Below are 20116 nucleotides of genomic sequence, written 5' to 3'. Positions count from 1 at the left end.
ATAATAATAATAATTTTTTTTTTATTTTTCAATGAAGCGAATGAATTAAGGATAATGTGTATCTAACTATATGAGAGAACATTTAATTTTAAAATAACCAAAGGCAAGAGAGGCAACTGGTTTACGGTACTTTTAGATAGATTTAAGTTTCTAAAAATTTCTTGAGCAGTTACTTGGAATTGTTTTAATCATTCAATACTTAAAAACTTTTCTTTTTTTTTTTTGTTTTGTTTTCCCATTGAAGGAAAACCCCGTGTAAAATTATTATCAACAAAAAAAAAGTTTTTTTGTATGTTTGTTTTTGTTTAAAAAAATACATGAGTGGGACATTTTTTTTTTTTTTTAAATTAAATTTTACAGTTAGTGTTAGTTTTTTTTTTTTACATTGAGGTTCTCAAATGGGTTTATAGTTTATTAACGAGACATGTTGGAAAATATTAGTTTTATTAAAATAAATTTAAAACTTTAAAAATAAATTGCATTATAATAAATATAAATTTTATGTTATTAATCATGTTCAAATGGGTTCGATTGGGAACTGATTTTAGAAAACGAAATGGGGTGAGTTTAATACTAATTTTTACATCAGTTTAAATATTTTAAAACAATAAAAAAAAAAAAAAATTATTATTGACCGTTAAAAATACAAATTAATTTAATATTTTAAATTTAATCCTTTTTTTTTTTTTTTTTTTGCAGGGAAGCGATCCTAGAGTTGCAACTTGTCGGGGAAAATTACAAAATAAAAGATCAAAATTAAATCAAGAAATAAACAAAGAATTGAGATTAAGAGCCGGCGCCGAAAATTTATTCAGGTATATTTAAATATTATATTTAAAAAATATTATAAAATAATTTTTTTTTCTTATAATTAATGATTTTCCATTTTAGGGCTACAAATAATAGAAAATTAAAGGAAACAGTAGCTCTTGAATTAAGCTTTGTTAATTCTAATTTACAATTGCTGAAGGAACAGTTAGCAGAGCTTAACAGTTCAGTAGAATTATATCAAAATGAAGAGTAAGTTTCATATTTATTTTACAAATAAAAAAAAAAGTTGTACTAATAATTTTAATTTACTTATATTTATTCGTTTTAATAGTTTGATAATATTTTAAAATTCGTAATGTAAAAAAACTTACCTTTTTTTTTGTTGTTCAAATCTTTGATAAATTTGTGTAGTTTGAACGCATGACCAATTTTTTCCAATTCTTTTCCTCGTTCTCACAATATTTTATTTGAATTTTAATATCTGTAAATAAAAATAAAAAAAATTTTATATATTAAATTTTGTATTAAACGATATCGAAATTTTTTTTTTTTTTGTTGTTGTTTACAGAAAAGGACCCATTATACCCTTGATACCTTTGGGTTTAAAAGAAACCAAAGAAGTTGATTTTAAAGAACCTTTTAAAGACTTTATTCTAGAACATTATTCGGAAGAAGGAAATTTATATAGCGATGTCATATCACAAGTAATGGATTTACGTCAGGTAAAAAAATAAATTTATTTTATTAATATCATCCTAATTTTTTTTATTATAAATAATTCAAATGATTTACTAAATTAAAATTCATTTAAAAAACAAGTTTATAATTAAACTTTTTTTTTTTCAGGCTATTAGAACTCCTTTAAGAGATGAAAATGGTATTTCCTTATTATTTCAATATTATAATCAATTATACTTTTTAGAAAGAAGATTTTTCCCTCCTGATAGAAGTTTAGGAATATATTTTGAATGGTGAGTAATCAACAACAACAACAAAAAATTACTTGTATTTAAATTTCTGTAAGATTTAATTGTTTTTGATTCCCCTCCGTCCCCCTTATAGTTATTAATTTTTTTACAATTAATTTTCAGGTATGATTCATTAACGGGAATTCCCAGCTATCAGCGAACTGTTGCTTTTGAAAAGGCTTGCGTTTTGTTCAACATAGCCGCCATTTACACTCAAATAGCAGCAAAACAAGATCGTAAGTCTATAAGTGGTTTAAATAGCGCTATAGAAGCTTTTCTACGTTCCTCTGGTACGCTAAAATACATTAGCGAAAATTTTACAAATGCTCCAAGTACTGATTTAAATACCGAAATGTTGGAAATGTTGGGACATTTAATGCAGGTATTTTATATATTTTAATACTTTAATATTTTAATATTTAATACTTTTGAAATAAGTAAATGTTATTGACAAAAAAAAAAAAAAAAAAAATTTTTTTAGGCTCAGGCAAAAGAATGTTTTTTAGAAAAATTAGATTTGTCACAAGAAAGTGATGAAGATAAAACTATTGATGAGTTGTTAGATTTAGCACAAGAAGGAAGTCACGTGGCTGATATTTATACTCACGTAATTAAATTAATTTCACCTGTCAAATGTTTCGTTCCGTATACCTGGATATCACTCGTCACATTAAAAGTTGAATACTATATGGCTATGGCACACAGGTTTTGCGGTATGGCTTTGATGAATACGGAAATGAAAAATTTCACGGCCGACACCATAGAACGTTTAAAAAGAGTTCACTATGTTTCCGACGACAAATTACAAATAGATATATTGTTTCCTAAAAACGAGGATGATAATCAATTATTAGGTAAATGATATTATATTATTATTATTATTATTATTATTGTGTTTCACATGGGTAAATGCTTACAAAAATTTCTCGCGAATTTTCAGCGCGGGCTCATTTGAAAGAATCATTACTCAAATTTGAAGAAACATTAAGATTGCACAGAATGTGTAGAGAACTGAAAAATAAACCCGGTTTAGAAACCGTATTAAAGACTTATCATTCATTAGCTTTAAATTTATATTCAAAATTTGAAGAGAAAAACGATTTTAGAGATGTACTCGAACCTCCGCAAATAATACGTGAGTATGTTTACCTGATAATACGATAAAATAATAATCTTAATATTATGAGAAATTAATATTTTTTTTATGAGATTCGCGCGAATAATTTCCGTTTTCTCTCTCTCTCTCTCTCATTTTGGTTTCCCTAACTCTGTATATATTTTTTATTAATTTAATTACTATTTGCTACTTACCCGTTTATCTTTTCTTTCTTTTTTTATTCGATGCGTCGATCATAATCTTTTTTATTTTTTTACGCCGATGAAAGTATTTCAATTAATTTATTATACAATTTGTTTTTTGAATCGTTATTTCTATTAATGATGTCCGGTTTGATGACACAGTTTTGCCAACATGTATTTGTTGATCTTGTAAAACTGGATGGACATGAGGCTCTAGATATCACGTTACCGGATTTGAAATTTCATTTTTTTCTCGTTAGCTTCTTCCTATTCATGTTCACTAAAAGAATTTTTTTATTACCTAGAATGAAAAATGTGTTATTATTTAATCTTCTTTAAATAAATAAATAATTTTTTTTTTATTTTTAACCAAAACTTTAATTAATTATTTTAGCTTTAACAAAATTTACCTTTTCGATAAAGCAACCGGATTTTGCACAATATCGGGTTGACGACATGTTTAAAAAACTTGGTCCTTGTGCCGTTTTTTCTGCCAAACATCATTGGAGTGCACCTCGTTTGGTACAATTACAAAGAACGAGTAAAAAAGAAAAATTTGGATTCACAGTAAGAGGTAGTTGTCCCGTTATTGTATCTGGAGTTGATCCTCATAGTTTAGCTGATGTAAGTACAACAACGACAGCAACAATTTTTTTTTTTTTTGTTTTCTATTTAAATTTATTTTATCCCGTTTTGTTGTTGTAAATTTAGTTCGGAGGAATTAAAGAAGGTGATTATTTGGTGTCGGTTGGAGACGAAGATGTTAAATGGTATTCAAACGATCAAGTAACAAATTTGTTGGAATCCGCTGGAGATTCTCTCTCACTTAAACTCGTAACACCTATGAATAAAAATAATTCAAAAGTTAGTTTATCATTAATTTTTATATAATTTTAAAATAAAAATTATAATTAATAGTTTTTTTGTTAGTTTTCGTATAATTACTTTTTTAGATTTTTTTTTTTTTTCCATTTTAGTAGGTTTTGGAAGGTTTTAAATGTTCATCCGTCGTTTTGGATTCCAGTCAAACATCAAATGATTTAAGTAATAATAGATCATGGACGAAAGGAATTCAATTAATTCATTCTTCTCTTCTTTCCGATATAAATTTAAAAAGACTGACGTGGAATCCTTTTAAAAAACAAAATTCAACAGGATCCGTTTTAGATAATTCCTACGAAACGTAACAAAAAAAAAAATAAAAAAATTTTTTTTATACATTCACATAATGTTATACTGTAAATAAAAAAAAAGTACGAATAAAAAATTTTATTTATTTATAACGGTTTTAATTTATATTAATAACATATCATCATCATCATCATCGTCGAAATTAATAATAAAATTGTGATTATTAATAATTTCGAATCCTGTTTGAAAAAATTTTATTCGTTATTTGAGAAATTTGTTGTTTTATTTGAAAAGGTTTAATACGCACCTATATATTTGAAAAGTGTCAAGGTCAAAGTGCAAATATCCTCCTGAAAAATAATTTTAATAAAAATAAGTTATTAAATATATATATGTAAACATTAATATAATATATATATATATATATATATATATATATATATATATAGTAATAGATATACATATTATTGGAGTTCACACTGTGTGAAAATTAAAAGGGGGGAAAAGAAATTTTTTTTTTTTTTTCTTGTATTGAGTCGTCGGCCATAACTGAAAACAGTTCACAATGTGGTTGGTAAATAAATGTTTATTAATGTCAAAAATGATTCGATTAAAATTAATAAAACTGGAGGGCGATTTAAATCTTTAAATAAAACCGCGAGTTGTAAAATGTAAATTTTAAACGTATATTCTATTGTGATTTTCTTTTTTTTTTTTTTTTTACTTTTTTTTTTTTTTTTGGGGGGGATTTTATCGAGAGAAAAAAAAAATTAATTATGGATCTTTGGCAATCAATATTACTGATTTGGTACCTTTTTAATATATTAAGTGTTTCTCATATTAAAGGTTTGTATTTATATTTTTATTTTATTTATTTTCGTGTCATTTAATTTATGTAAAATAAATTTTCAAAATCTTTTTATAATTTTTTTTTTTTTTTTTTAATATTTAATTGCACGCAATTTAAAATTAATAATTATTTTTTGTATCAATTTAAAAACAAAAATATTTTTTATGTATTTATTAATAAATAATTAATTATTAATTTATTTTTATTTCATTTCAAAATAATTTTATCACGAAAATTTCGATTTCGTTTGTTCTTAAGAGTCCTGATTAATAGAATAAAATAAAAATTTTTTTATATAAATATAAGGGGTTTAATTATTTGACGGGGGGTGGGGGAAAGCATCAATTTTTAAATAAAAAAAAAAAAGTTATAAAGTTTAGAATTGAAATTAACACACAATGACTCGAATAATTCACGTTTAAAAATAATAATAATAATAATAATAATAATAAGCATGAAAAAAAAATGAATACGTCAAAATTAAACAACAAAAAACCACATGTGCGATTCCAATTGGATTTAAGAACTAAAAAGCTTGAAATCATCATCATTATTATTCTTATTATTAAATTTTTTTTTGAAAGAAATTATTATCCGTTTTTTCTCCCCCCTCCTCCTCAAAAAGCAATCATTTAAAAATGAAAATTTTTTTTTTTTTTTTTATTGAACACCCGGATCGAAATTTTTTTTTTTTTTTTTATATATCGTGCCAGAAAAAAAAAAAAAAAATAATAATAATAATAAATGACAAAAAAGGGAACCCATAAAAATATATATAAACGAATGTTAACTTTAACCTTGTACACGAGACCCAAGGATTCGATTAACGTGGGGGATAAATAAATAAATAAATTCGTTCTCGTGAATTCATTTTTCAAACGTCATTCATCGTATATGAAATTTTTTTTTTTTTTTTTTTAGGAAACCTTATAAACGATGGTACGAAAAATAATAATAATAATAATAATAATAATAATAATAATACAACGGATGATGATGTTGGTAACAGTACTTATTTATCAAAAGATGAAAATGCATTTTTCGAAGAAAATGCATTCGATGATAACAGTCAATTGTATTTGACACTTCGAAACGTTCCACCGACTGTTTGCCCGAGAAACGATGTCGAAGCTGTTGCAAAGGTATCATTATTATCATCATTATCATTATTAATATTATTTAATTAATTCAAAATAATTTAAGTGTTTTTTTTCCCCCCTCTTTTTATGATACAATTGACCTATGAATTCATTTGCATTTATTTCAATTTTATTTTTAAAAATTAATTAATTTTCATTTGTTTTTATCATTATCATAGGGTCAAAAGTGCATGAGAAAATGTTCCAGTCACGAAGATTGTAAAAGTTTAAAAAAATTATGCTTGTGCGATGGAAGCTGTGGAAATTCTTGCATTAAACCGGGTAAGATATTTCATTTTAATTATTATTATTATTATTATTAATAAATAGTTTGCGTAGAAATATATATTTAGATGAAAGTTAAATAATTTAAATGCTTCACGCTGTTTATTTCTATAGGGAGTCATTAATTAATTAATAGTTTTTTACTTTTAATTATGTTTAATTTTTACCCCTTTTAATTAAATATATACTTAATAAAAAATCTAATTATAAAATTTATCATTATTATTATTATTTAAACGGATCTACTTTTTATATGTAATTTTTTCTTAAAAAAGTTTGGAAATTTCCACAACTATTTTTTTAACGAACCGCGATTTATTTTTTTTTATTAATAATTTTTAAAAAATTTGTTAATTATTATTATTTTCGTTAAGTTAGTAATTTTTTAATTTATTTAATTTAGGCATTTTATTATTATTATTAGTATTTTCACTATTAAACACGACAAGACTCTTATTTGTCGGGGTTTTTAAGTATTTATCCCAGGTTTCTACCCGATTCCTTAGGGTTATTAGTATTATTATTATTAGTATTATTATTATTATTATTATTTGCATGTATTTTACTATTAAAAAGTTTTTTTTTTCATCAGAGGCATTTATTTAATTGAAAATTATATTTTTATATTAAATTTATAGAATTTAACTACGGCGCTAATGCTTTCTTTTGACTCATTTTTATTTTAAAAAAAAAAATCAATCTCCCTCCCCTCCCATTCCCCCTCCATTTGTTATTCCCTTATTATTATTATTATTTTTTCCAAATGGCATAATGTAAATTAAATAGCTTTTTTTTTTTAATTTTTGATAAAAAAGAAAAAAATTGACAAACCTGAAAAAATTCCTTATATTTTGAAGAGTTTTCCTTTATATTCTCCAGAATGACACGCCTCCTCACATCCTCCACGCCTCCGATCTTTTCTGGCGGTCCTTTCGTAGACATCCTCCAGGTTTCGGATATTCTTCGCTTATCATTTGGTTAAGAAGCAAGAAGACTGGACCAATTTTTCTTTTTTTTTTTTTTTTTAAGCTGATAAAAAAAAAAATAAAGGAAAGAGTCAAAAAAGTACTCTAATTTTTATTTTTGTTTTCTCTTTTTCAAATTTTTATTAATTTCAATGACTTTTTTTTGTGATGCTTCATAACGCTTTATATATTTAAAAAAAATTATTATTATTATTATTATTTTCGTTTTGTTTTATGTTCTTACCTGTCAAATTTTAAAAATTTTAAAAATAATTTTACAGATCGAGAATGCGTTAACGTGGATAGTCCAGAAAACGGTTTCATTTCTGGACACGGACGAATGTTTAACGACAAAGTTAATTACACGTGCGATGAAGGATTTTATCTGGTTGGAAAACCACAAAGAACGTGTCAAGCAGACGGTTCGTGGAGTGGAACAACACCTTTGTGTAAAAGGAACAGTGAGTATCGCTCAAATCACTATAATAAAAAAAAAAAAAATAAATAAATTAGACATTTAAATTAATATTAGAGTGACTGACTGACTGACTGACTGACTGATTGACTGATTGACTGACGTCATTCATGTAGTTTATTTTTAAAGATATAAATTCATTGTCACGTGAAAATTGTAGCGTTTATGTGTGTGTCTAAGCCTGATAAATAGATTCTCCTCTCAAATGCTATACCTTATACTATTATATTATATTTTTAAAATATATTAATCCACAGACGTTTATTTCATTTTCAAATAATAAATCAAAATTTTAATGAATTTTATATGTATTTATATTATTTTGCAGTAGAAACGAACGTTTCAATTCAACTGCAATGACAAACAAAAAAAAAAAAATTTTTTTTGTTGTTTGCAAAGCAAAGCGTGAATGATTTATTATTTTATTATTTGTTTGTTAACAATACAATAAAATGACATTTTATTTATCACCTGTAAATTTTAGAGAATTTATCATAAATAATAATAATAATAATTAAATCACAAGAATTATTAAAATTTTTTTTCTAAATTATTTGTTTTTATATTTAATTAATTATTTTGTTTAAAAAATGTCATTTTGTAATTTTATTCCATCGATCAAAAATTTTTAAACTTTTTAAAATCATTTTTTATTTATGTTTCGATATTGTAATCATTTCCTATTATTATTATTATTATTTGTGATTACGAGATTAAATATATATTAAAAAAATTATTTTATATTTTTAAAATTTAAAAATTGTTTATTGTTTTAATTTTTGTTAGAAATTATTAGCAAAATTTATTATTATTATTATTGTATTTTATTGTAAGCGACGAGAATGATAAAGAAATTTATTCATCATCATATTTATTATTATTATTATTATTATTATTATTATTATTATTACTTACTATTCACGACAATTCGTTTTGTGTTTGTCCCCGATCCCTAAGGAATGAATACCTTAATATTAGTGATGCTACGTCTTCGAATAGGTTTTCGTCTTTTATAACCTAAACATCACCACATCAATTCTTGTGAGTGTACCTGAATTGAACTCCGGTGACGACAACATCTGTGGGTTACTCCAGATGTTGATGTACCTCCTTTCAGGAGGAGTAAAAATCACATTCCCGTTGTTCTGAGACAGAAGAGCTAGAATTATTTTTGTCTTCTTTCTTCTTCTTGAAGCCGACGGGGCCCGATATTGTTCCCAAGCGACGGCCACCCATCCAAGTACAAATCGCGGGGCGGTGTATTCAGCACGCCACGCCCGTTGACTTTATTATCATTATTATCATTTTTATTATTCCTTTTCATTCTTGAACAAGGAAAGGATTCTTTGTACTTGACGGAATTTTTAAACATTTATTCCAGGTCTCATTCCTTTAGGAATAGATTCTAGAATATGGGTGGAGCTATTTATAAACTTTTCCGAAGAACGTGGGCCGTCCTACAAAACGGGATTTCCTGCACGGTTTCTTTTTTTTTTTATTTTTGATAATCTACTTCAAATTTTCCTTTTAATGCGTATGTGATGTGGCTTCCGGAAGGTCCCTCGATGGCGGGAATTGTTTCCGTTTGTATTTGCAATTTCTATTTACAAATATCTGGTGTTTTTTTCCTCCGCTACGGACACTTAATTTACACCATTTATCATTATTATTATTACCACTTATTATTTGAACTAAAAAAAAGTTTTTAAAAGACTAAAACTAATTTATACTGTAAATTTATTATTGTATGAATTATTCTTACGATGCTGCGACATTTTAAAAAAAAAAAACCTCAAATCTGGTATTTTATCATTTAAATTTACGTATAATATTTTTGTTTTTTTTTTTTCTTATCTCAGTTCTTTTCTTTTTTTCTTCGATATAAAATAAATTAAATTTAAATCGAAATTTAAAAAAAAATAGGGGGAAAAAAAGAATCGATTTTTGTTTTGCCGTGTATAATAATTAATTGAGATTAACCATCGTTTGGTTGTTGGGATATTCAAGCGTTCGACTTATAGTTCGAGTAATAATATACTGCAAAAAAATATTTCAGTATATTGTACGAGACCTCCAGTCGTGACGCATACCAGTCATAATCCACACCACGACCAAACAACATTTCCATTAGAAACCACATTGACATATCAATGTAAAAACGGGTATGCTACCGTTGGCTTTCCAAAGACAAAGTGTCTCAACGTTGATGGACGTGCTTCTTGGTTTGGACCTGACATGTCTTGCGAACGTAAGTCCTTCTTCTTCTTCTTCTTCTTCTTCATTGCCACGAGGGATCATTTTATTCTATTTACGAAGCATGTGATATCATTAATAATAAATTTTTATTTTTAATTTATTATTATATTTAATTTTATCAATTTAAAAAAATTGAAAAGAACTGAGTGTATATAATATTTATATATCATTTCATAATGGAAATGATTCAAGTTATTTAATTATTATTATTACTATATTTTTTACCAATTGACTTCCTCATTGATAAAATACCAGATATTGTATAAAATGTTTCCGGTTAAATTATTATACCTGAATCTTGTATTATTATTTATTATTATTTTTTGGTTTCTTGAAAAAATTTATGTTGTTGTTAATAATGACTGACGTGAGAATGAGAGTAATAAATATGGAATCCTTAATATTAATATTATTATTATTTTATTTTTGGTCTCGATAATTTTATTCGACATTTTTTTTTTTTTTTTACACGAGTAACTACATGAATTTATTTTTAAAAAGAGAAAACAATTTTTTTGTCTAATTTATATGTGGAATATTCGTAAAAAAAAAAAAATAATAATAATAATAAATTTACTTACTTTTTCATGACAGCATTGTCCTGTGGATCACCCGAAGAAATATCACACGGTTGGCATTCTGGTGATTGCTACACGTTAGGATGTGAAATTTCTTATCATTGCATGACTGGATTCGAATTAGTTGGTCCTTCAGAAATCCTTTGTCAAGCCAACGGTATTTGGTCTTCCGAACCTCCATCTTGCACTTGTAAGAAAAAAAATTTTAATTACAATATTAATATTATCCAATTGTTTTTATTAGTTAATGTTGTGTTTTTTTTTTTTTAAAGCAATATCCAGCGTGGAATGTCCTCCTCCAGACGATCCACCAAACGGAAAAGCAATATATACGTCACTTTCATACAATTCTGTCGTTTCATACGAATGCAAATATGGTTTCATATTAAGCGGATTACAAACTAGGAGATGTGGAGCCGATAGAAAATGGACAGGAACCGTACCTGATTGTAAAGGTTAGCATTTCTTTTTTTAATTTTTAATTTATCTAATATTTAAAAAAAAAAAAAAAATTAAATTTATTTCGACAAATAAATAATTGCACGGTCGGTTATTTCATTTTAAACTAAAACTTCTTAATAAACCTAATAATCCGTTTTTTTTTAATTTGCTTTGTTTTATTATAACTTATATTAATAATAATAATAATAAAACACAAATTCCAATTCCAAACTCCTATCACCAATTATTAACGTGACTAATTTTTTTCACTTTAAAAAAAAAAAAAATTATTAATGATATATAATTAATGAAATTGTTTAATATTATCATTAAAAATTATAAATATATAAATTTATTGATTAGAAAAAAAAAAAACTTTTGGTTTTATTATTATGCTTTGTTTTGTGTATTGCCATAAAGCCAAAAAATATGTGCATGTTTTATTTTTGCTTGCCGCATGAACTTGCACATAAAAGAAATCAACTGCGGTCATCCTGGTCATCTTTTCAACGGTTGGCTGGAAAACATTGAATCTGGTACCGGGTTGGGTGCAAGTTTAATATTTAGGTGTCACGATAATATGAAAATGGTTGGAAGTACATCAGCAATATGTCAGGTGGATGGAAAGTGGAGTTACCCACTTCCGGTTTGTTTAGGTAAATACAAATACGTTTAATTTTATTTACCGTAAAATGGACTCGATTGTCATAAAAAAATTTTTTTTTTATTCTGCACTATATTTTTTTTGTAGAAAAAGAAAAGATAAATCTTTTGATTTTGTTACCGATTTTAAAGTTCAAATTTTTCTACTCTATTTTAAATTAAACATTAAAATTTTTTTTTGACTTACAGCTCCGTGTGTCGTACCTAGAATATTGCATGGAAAACGGGTCGTTTTGGAATCTACTAACGAAACCGTATCAGAATTTCCTCTTGTTGTATCTCACGACGAACAGCTTAGCATCGATTGTGAAAACATGTATGAAATGGCAATGAACCACACACCGGTGCAATGTAACAACGGAACTTGGTCCCACATACCAGCATGCATACCCGGTACGTTCCTGAAAGATAATTAAAAAAAAATAATTAATAAAAAAAAGAAAAAAAAACCGTCATCACGTTTTTTAATTTTATTTAAAGCAAAATGTAAATCTTTGCCGAAACCACCAAAGAATGGAATAGTTATTGCTCCAAAAACGGATCATGGAATGAAAGCAAAATATAAATGCAAAGATGGATTTGCATTGAGAGGTTCTAATTTAACAGAATGTAATTTTGGACAATGGACTGGAGAACTTCCTCATTGTCAACAAGGTATCCTTATTTTTATTTTTTGTAGAATTATTTATTTAAAATAATTTTTTAATAACCTACAATTTATTTTAAATTATTATTTAACCGTTTTTTAATTATCGATTTTAATCAATTTTCAGTTTATTGTCCTTTTCCGGGATACATTGAAAATGGAAAAGTTATGTTAGTCGGTAATATGGGACTTTATGATTATAGACCCTACGTGAAAAAAGTAACAAATAATAAACAAATAATGTACGATTGTAATAAAGGCTACGCAATTATTGAGGGACCTCCAGGTGCAACATGCATTGATGGTCAATGGAGTCCAAAACAACTTCCAAGGTTTATTTTATTTTTTTTTTTTGTCTTTTGTTTAAAAAAAAACAAAATATTATTAATATTTTCACTCTCTCTCTCTCTCTCTCTCTCTCTCTCTCTTTATATATATAATATTTAGGTGATTTATTTCAGGTGCGAACCGGGATTTCATCCGAGATTAAGATGGCAAAGATCAGTTTTTATAAAGAAAAATAAAAGATATTTATTAATTAACATAATAAAAAAGTATATAAATAAATTAAAAAAATTCAACGACGTTAATAAAAACATTTCAATTAAAGAAAAAATAAAAGGTAAAAAGAAAAAAAAAAGAGAAATAAATATGAAAACATTAATTGCACACGATCGAGAGGGAAAATCGGGAAAATTGAAAATTAAAAATAAAAGAGCTTTATTAATGGGTCATCAAACGCAACAAAGGCAACAGCAATTGATGAGCCGTAGAAAAACCGGTTCTAGAACGGATTCAAAGAAAAAAAATAGAGGAGGAACCGGAAATGGAAACGGAAACGGAAGCGGTACAGATTACGATGATGTTGATCCCGATGATGAGAAAGGTGGTACAAATGTTAATAAATTGAAAATAGGACGAGGAAAAGGTATGAAATTTATTGAAATTCAATAATAGGTCACAAAGGAGTAAACGACCTCTTTTATATTATTATTATTATCATTTTCTTTTTTTTCTTTTTTTTAAAAACGAGCATGGGAAATTGTCTAACTAAAATTTATAACGGTTTTTTTTTCTTTTTTTTTTGTTATTTAAATTGACAAATTTTAAATTTACCTTCTTATAAATTCTTAAATAAAAAAATTATATTAACTGCATTATTAATATTTAAAATAATAATAATAATAAAAACGGTTATTAGTAGATTAAATATTAGTGATTGATTGATTTACCTATTTAGCTATACATGAATACATACATACATATATAAATTCTTTATGCAGTAAAAAAAAAAAAAGAAAAATTAATGAAAGAAGTAAAATAATAAATAAATAAATATATGTATGTATGTATGTTTAAATAAAAAAAAAAAACCTATTAATAAATAAAATGGCCAAAAATTAAAATAAAATTTCTTTCTGTAGTTATATATATATATTATTTATTCCTGAAAATAAAAAAAAAAAAAAAAAAAAAAACTGTTCGAACCAGGAAAAATAACATTTTTGTGTTTTCTTCTTTTTCCTTTCATTCTTTTATTATCCTTAATAATTTTTTTATGTTTCTTTATACATATACATATATACATATGCTTGTTTTTTTTTTTTTTTTTTTACCTTTAAATATTAATAATAATAATAAATAAAAAAGATGCATTAATAACAAAAAAAATTCTTCAATAATTTTCTTTCTTTCTTTCTTTTATTAATTTAAATTTTTAGTATGTATATATGTATATGAATAGAATATAGTCGACAACGCATAGTTATTTATTTATTTTAATAAATAATAATAATAATAATAAACGAGAGAACATTATTAACGTCGGTTGTTAGAAATTTAATAAAAGTAATGAAATAATCAATAATAATGATAATAATAATTATTGGGACGAAAATTAAATTAACCATAAATGTATATGCGATTTACGAAGAGGTGACAAACGTGTTGAATTTCATGTAAACCTGCGGGAAAAAATTTTTTTTTTTTTTAAACGAGATATCGCGGAATTCGGTGACACACGCACACACACACACACTCATACGCATTTTTTTTAATAATATGAAATAAAAATTATTTTTGTGAAAACTTTCGTTGTTCGGCTAATAACTTTTATTTAATCATTATTAAAAAAGTGTTTTCCGAATTTTTTTTTTTTCTTTTTTTCATTTTTAATTTTTTTTTTTTTATACATTTAAGTATTGTATTGTGTTTCAGTGCCTTGCGAGCCTCTGACTAATGATTCTTTCTTTGTGGTGCATGTACTTAAGCGTGGAAGAGACCCGAATGTGACAAACTCGGCGGGAACCGTGATCAAAGTGTCTTGCAGTCCTGGGTACGGATTAAACCTTATTAAAAATAATACGGCGAAATGCGTTCGCGGGTCATGGAAACCGGAAACTCCTCGATGTTCGGTTCTTCCGTGTACTTTGCCCGATGCCAACAATGGCATTTTTACTATGATCAACTCTGAGAAAACATTAAATTCGTCTCAACAGATTGAAAACGGACAAGTGATAGAGTTTTCTTGCAATCCCGGATATCTGCTTCAAGGACCGTCTAATTTACGTTGTTGGCAAGGACAGTGGGACATCAGTGGCCTTCCCGAGTGTAATCCTATGCCTTGTAAACTACCCGAAATTCCAAACGGTAGTTATTTGCTCGGATACAGAGCCGGTTTAACCATTGGTAACGGATCTAACGTTCAGTATATTTGCGACGAACATTATTCGAAAAATACAAAAAGTGACATTGAATGCTTACTGGGTAAACTCGTTCCCGAACCACCGGAATGTAAAAATTTAGGACTCGAAACGTGGTATCGCGCGGGAGAAGACATAACTTCAAAGGGAGGCTTGATATCTCAGGATAATCAAAAAAGAGCTTGCCCTCCTCCGGAACGCGTCCGAGGAAGCCTCATTTACAAAGACGGAGAATTAATGAAAGACGAAGACAAAAGTTTTCCGGACGGAACGGAAGTGACCTTTAATTGCGTGGCTTCCGTGATGGGAGATCGGACGACTTGGCGAATAACGTGCGAAGACGGAAGTTGGATCGGTCGTTCCATGGCTTGCGACTACGAACTTCACAAGGCTCTGTCTCAAGATCGGAACACTTCTTGTTCTTTTCGTAATTCAGAGCCAAACGTTGTTTCCTTTTTCAACGACCAACAAATCACGGAGGATCTGGTAGAATTTCCGAACGGATCAGTATTAGTTTCTCGTTGCGTAGATATTGGAAAATATGCTTTTAGCGGCGCCAACGTTCGCGAGTGCGTTAACGGAAAATGGAATTCGTCAAAGCCCGTTTGTTTCGGTTTAAATCAAGAAAATGATTACGCCTTAGAAAAACCTCCGACCATATTGTTTCGTCACCAATTTGGTCCGATAGCTCAATCTAACGAGGGAAAACTCATAGTTTATCCCGGAACAATTTTACACATGGAATGTTTATGGATTCGTCGTTTCGGAACTCCAAAGTGGCACGCCAGCCACGAATACCGCAAGTATCCCGAAGGTTGGTCGACGGATCCCGGCAGGGATTCTCAATTGGAATACAGATTGAGCATCGTCCACGCGTCAAAAGACGATTCCGGACTATTCACCTGCATGACTCCGACTCGACACACACACGGTGTTCAAGTTGTAGTGCAGGCGATTCACTGCCCCGTATTGCCTTCCCGTAAGGGCCTTACTATGAGTAACGTATCTACTAAAATGAACGCTCGCGTTCTTTTTTCTTGCTCAAATGGAAATTCGTTGATCGGCTCACAAGAACTTATATGCTTACCTTCCGGCAATTGGTCGGCTCCACTTCCCTTGTGTCAATCCATAGAGTGTCCAGATTTTAGTAATTTAACAGACAGCAACTTGCGCGTGTCGGTGTTAAATCGCGAAGTCGGAGGAAGAGCCATTTTCACGTGCGTATCCGGATTCGGATTGCAAGGCGTGGGCGAATCCGTTTGCTTGCCAACGGGAGATTGGTCTTTGCCGCTTCCCTCTTGCCAAGAAGTGCACTGCCTGAGTCCCGGAGTTCCGGAGAACGGTTACGTGTTAAATTCGGGTCCTTACAAATCAGGCGATATAGTTCAATTCAATTGCAATCCCGATTACATGATGAAAGGTCAACCTGTAATTATGTGTAAAGAATCTGGCAAGTGGTCGGGTTCTCTTCCCAAATGCGTGCAGGCTTGCAGTTATCCCGGCACTACCATCAAAGGCAGAATGTCGGCTGTTAAGTTTTATTATCAAGTTGGAGAAAATGTGACGTTTACGTGCGACGAAGGACTCGAACTCAAAGGAGCACCCATGTTAAAATGTTTGAAAACGGGTAAATGGAGCAGTTCCATACCAACGTGTAATCTTCCAGACTCGATCACGACATGAAAAGAAAAAAAAAAAAAAATCGTTATAACAAACATATAATCAATTAATTATTTTTTCGCCGATTTCATTCAATAATTATTCATTTATTAATTCAATAATTCACTGACTAGAAATTATAGAAAAAAATCTTACAAGTATATTACTCTCTTACATAAATATAAAAATAAGTTAAAATATTAATAATTTTATTTAATTAAAATAAAGTTTTTCCCCATTCACACATTCATAATGATAACAATTTATTATCTGACAATATGGTTGCCGTGGATTTTGTTTTTTTTTCTTTTGAAACAAGATAAAACGTTAAAAAAATTTTTTGTTTTTTAAATTAAAAAAAAAAAAAAAAAGAAAAGTTTTTTACTTTTGATAAAAACTTTAAAAAAATATATTTTTTCGAATGAAAAAAAATTCAATATATATATGTATGTATAATAATAATAATAATAATAATAATAATAATAAAGAAAAATTATGTTAATTTTGTTTCGATTCTGATTTTATTGTAAATAACAAAATGAAAACAATTTATTTTTATTTAACGTTATATGTGTCATAAATTGTCATCATTGTTTGTTAAAAATTTATTTTTTATTTAATTAATATTCAAAATAAATAAAAAATAATGTTTTTTTTTATTATTATTAAAAAATTAAAATAATAATAATAGTTATAATAAATTTATTTTATTTTATTTTATACATTTAATTAATAAAAATTAATTTACCCATTAAAAGTAATATTTGAATAATTTTTTCCTTATTATTATTATTATTATTATTATTAAATTTTATTAATTTTTTTTTGGTGTGCGATCATTCCGGGTCTGATTGTGCGGTTGCTGGAGTGAGAAAAACTTGAGTTCCTTGGGGAGCAACTTGAATTGCATTATTTGCAGACACTTGAACTGGACCCGTTTGTAAAATAACCGGTTGATTTGAATTGTTTTGCAGTTGCATTCTAATCATTTGAAGTTGTTGAGGAGTTAACTGTAACTGATAAATAATTATAATTAGTAAAAAAAAAACAAATTTATTTAAAATTCCCTTATTTGGGTAATGAAATGGCAAACTTTATTTTCTTCCCCTTCATCAATGAATGTTTATCCACATCAACGTTAGTCGTATTCTAACAAAACTTTATAGATTTCATTAAAAATAAAAAATATTTCACGGCTAATAAATTTTCCATGATATAATAAATAAATAAGGGATACTCACTGGAATACTTTGAACTTCTCCATTAGGGGTAACAATTTGATGAACTATTTGTAGACCACCCGTCGATGGAGTATTTTGTATTACTTGATTAGTATTAGAATTAGGTACAGAATTTGTTACGGTTGAATTACTCGACGAAGTTACCGTCTAAATAAAATTTTTTATCATAGTTTAAACAAATAAAAACATTTTTTCATTTAAAATTTGAATTTTGTAAAAAAAAAAAAATTACCTGTGCGGTGCTCGTGTTTTCCGCATTCGTATTTTGCAGTGCTTGCTGATGTTGTTGAGCTAATTGAAAATAATAATGAACCTAAAACAAAAAAAAACAAAATAAAAGATACAATGGCTAATTTAATTAAAGTAATTGATATTGTAATAACTTAATTTAAAACTTTAACCGATTTCAGATTAAGTCGTTCATATAAGTTAATAAACATTTTAAAAAAAAATACAAACTTGATCAGAATTAATGGCTGCTGTTTTATTTGTTTCACTTTTAACAGAAGCAGGTTTAATTTCTTCTCTTGGAACAATATCTATAAGGAAATCAAATTGGTCATATTTCGTTATGGCCATGGCTATATCATTTCTCTAAAAACAAAAAGAAAAAAAACATATTCTTTTATTTAGCTTCAAGTTAAATGTATCATGAGTTTCATTTCGACAACATATTATTTTTTTAAAAAAATTGTTGAAATTTCTCATATTAAATTATTACAAATTATTTATTACATATTATTTATTATATGTAAAAATTATTACATTATTATTATTATCGTTACAATTAATAAAACAACCAAGATGATAATAAATACACTCGTTATTATGAGTCAGATATATATTGTGGTTGTCACACAAACAGAGAAATATGTCTTTTATTATTGTCTTCAAATTAAGCACATAAAAACATTCTTCATATTTTTTTTTCTTTTTTTTGTTTATGTCAAAATATATCTATACAACAATGTTGTGTTCTAAGAAAATTATTTACTTACTTGTAAAGTTCTTCTTTTATTGTCTTCAGTGTGAATCCAAGCCCTTAACGTCAATTCGTGAATAAACATTTCAGCAGCTTTAGCAAATAACATGGGAGCTTCAGCTGAAATCATTTTAACATCTTCATCTAGCTTCATAATTTTTTTTATTCTAGCTAAGGGTAAAGCTTGAACTTTTAAATCCATCTAAAATAATACAAGATTCATATAATATTTGCTTCATTGTTTATTAGAAGTCTTCATCACTAATTAAATTTAACTTCAGCTTCAAATTAATACTTACTATTTTTATTTTCTTAATTTCTTCATTAACTCTTGGCCAAAACGATGCTAATGCTTGATGAGCTTCTGACAGTGTCTGAGTAATGGCCGATGTAGGAGCAATACCATTTTCATCCAATGTTTCTTCAGCGTCACTCCTGTAATTTTACATAACTTTAATTCGAAATTCAAGTAAAAAGAAATGAATCGAAATTAAATGTATTAATTATTAAAACTAGTGTTTCCTGCTAGTATTTGGAAGAAAAAAAACAACAATTGTAAAATCAAATATGTGAATAAAATTAACTAACCAGAATCTACTTAATTTAAAAAAAAAAAATTTTTTTTTCTTTTTTTAAATAAAATATTCAACTTACGCATTAACATAATACACAGACATTTTACAGCCTGTTAGTTAACAAGAAATAAAATTAAAAAAAATAATGCATTTGTACATCGAAATCACAGTATTACATAGAAACCTGTTAAATAACATAAACAACAATCAAATGAATTAAAAGTATCACGAGTCTAAAACCACGTTTTTTTTTTTGTAATCAAGGAAAAATATGGTTGGTGAAAGTAACAATACATCAATTATTAATTCAGATAAAAAAAAAAAATAACATTTAAAAAATTCATATTCATTATTTAATTCATGATTTTAAAACGTGATTATTATATTATTGAAAATGTATTAAAATCATTAATAATAAATAAATAATTTAAAAAAAAATTAGGAATATTTATAAAGTTGTATTTTTTAGTTTAAAAAAAAAAAATTATGG

At 26.9% G+C, this 20116-nt stretch overlaps 3 protein-coding genes across 3 annotated transcripts; 2 read left to right on the top strand and 1 right to left on the bottom strand.

Annotated features, from left to right (window-relative positions):
• Window positions 1–513: 513 nt before the first annotated feature.
• Phum_PHUM204130 (Rhophilin-2, putative) lies at window positions 514–4225 on the top strand (the record flags this gene model as incomplete). The annotated part of the gene is made up of 11 exons (XM_002425446.1): window positions 514–561; window positions 700–815; window positions 892–1020; window positions 1340–1493; window positions 1618–1742; window positions 1863–2121; window positions 2221–2593; window positions 2680–2874; window positions 3433–3662; window positions 3750–3902; window positions 4019–4225. 11 exons carry the CDS (start codon window positions 514–516, stop codon window positions 4223–4225), a joined length of 1989 nt encoding a protein of 662 aa, XP_002425491.1.
• A 1730-nt stretch (window positions 4226–5955) lies between these two features.
• Window positions 5956–16852, top strand: Phum_PHUM204120 (c4b-binding protein beta chain, putative; the record flags this gene model as incomplete). The annotated part of the gene is given in 13 exon segments (XM_002425445.1): window positions 5956–6017; window positions 6029–6152; window positions 6338–6440; window positions 7690–7869; window positions 9940–10131; window positions 10734–10907; window positions 10990–11172; window positions 11635–11814; window positions 12011–12214; window positions 12302–12475; window positions 12595–12799; window positions 12929–13395; window positions 14685–16852. 13 exon segments carry the CDS (start codon window positions 5956–5958, stop codon window positions 16850–16852), a joined length of 4416 nt encoding a protein of 1471 aa, XP_002425490.1.
• Window positions 16853–17664: 812 nt separating this feature from the next.
• On the bottom strand, window positions 17665–19728 carry Phum_PHUM204110 (Nuclear transcription factor Y subunit gamma, putative; the record flags this gene model as incomplete). The annotated part of the gene is made up of 7 exons (XM_002425444.1): window positions 17665–17844; window positions 18070–18216; window positions 18302–18382; window positions 18529–18663; window positions 19068–19253; window positions 19351–19486; window positions 19706–19728. The coding sequence occupies 7 exons, from the start codon at window positions 19726–19728 to the stop codon at window positions 17665–17667; spliced, it is 888 nt and encodes a 295-aa protein (XP_002425489.1).
• Window positions 19729–20116: the final 388 nt, after the last annotated feature.

Source organism: Pediculus humanus, genomic scaffold (assembly GCF_000006295.1).
Source record: "Pediculus humanus corporis 1103172107555 genomic scaffold, whole genome shotgun sequence".
Taxonomy (NCBI): Eukaryota; Metazoa; Arthropoda; class Insecta; order Psocodea; family Pediculidae; genus Pediculus; species Pediculus humanus.
The sequence above is the reverse complement of the archived record's forward strand: the minus strand, read 5'-3'. Positions and strand labels throughout refer to the sequence as shown.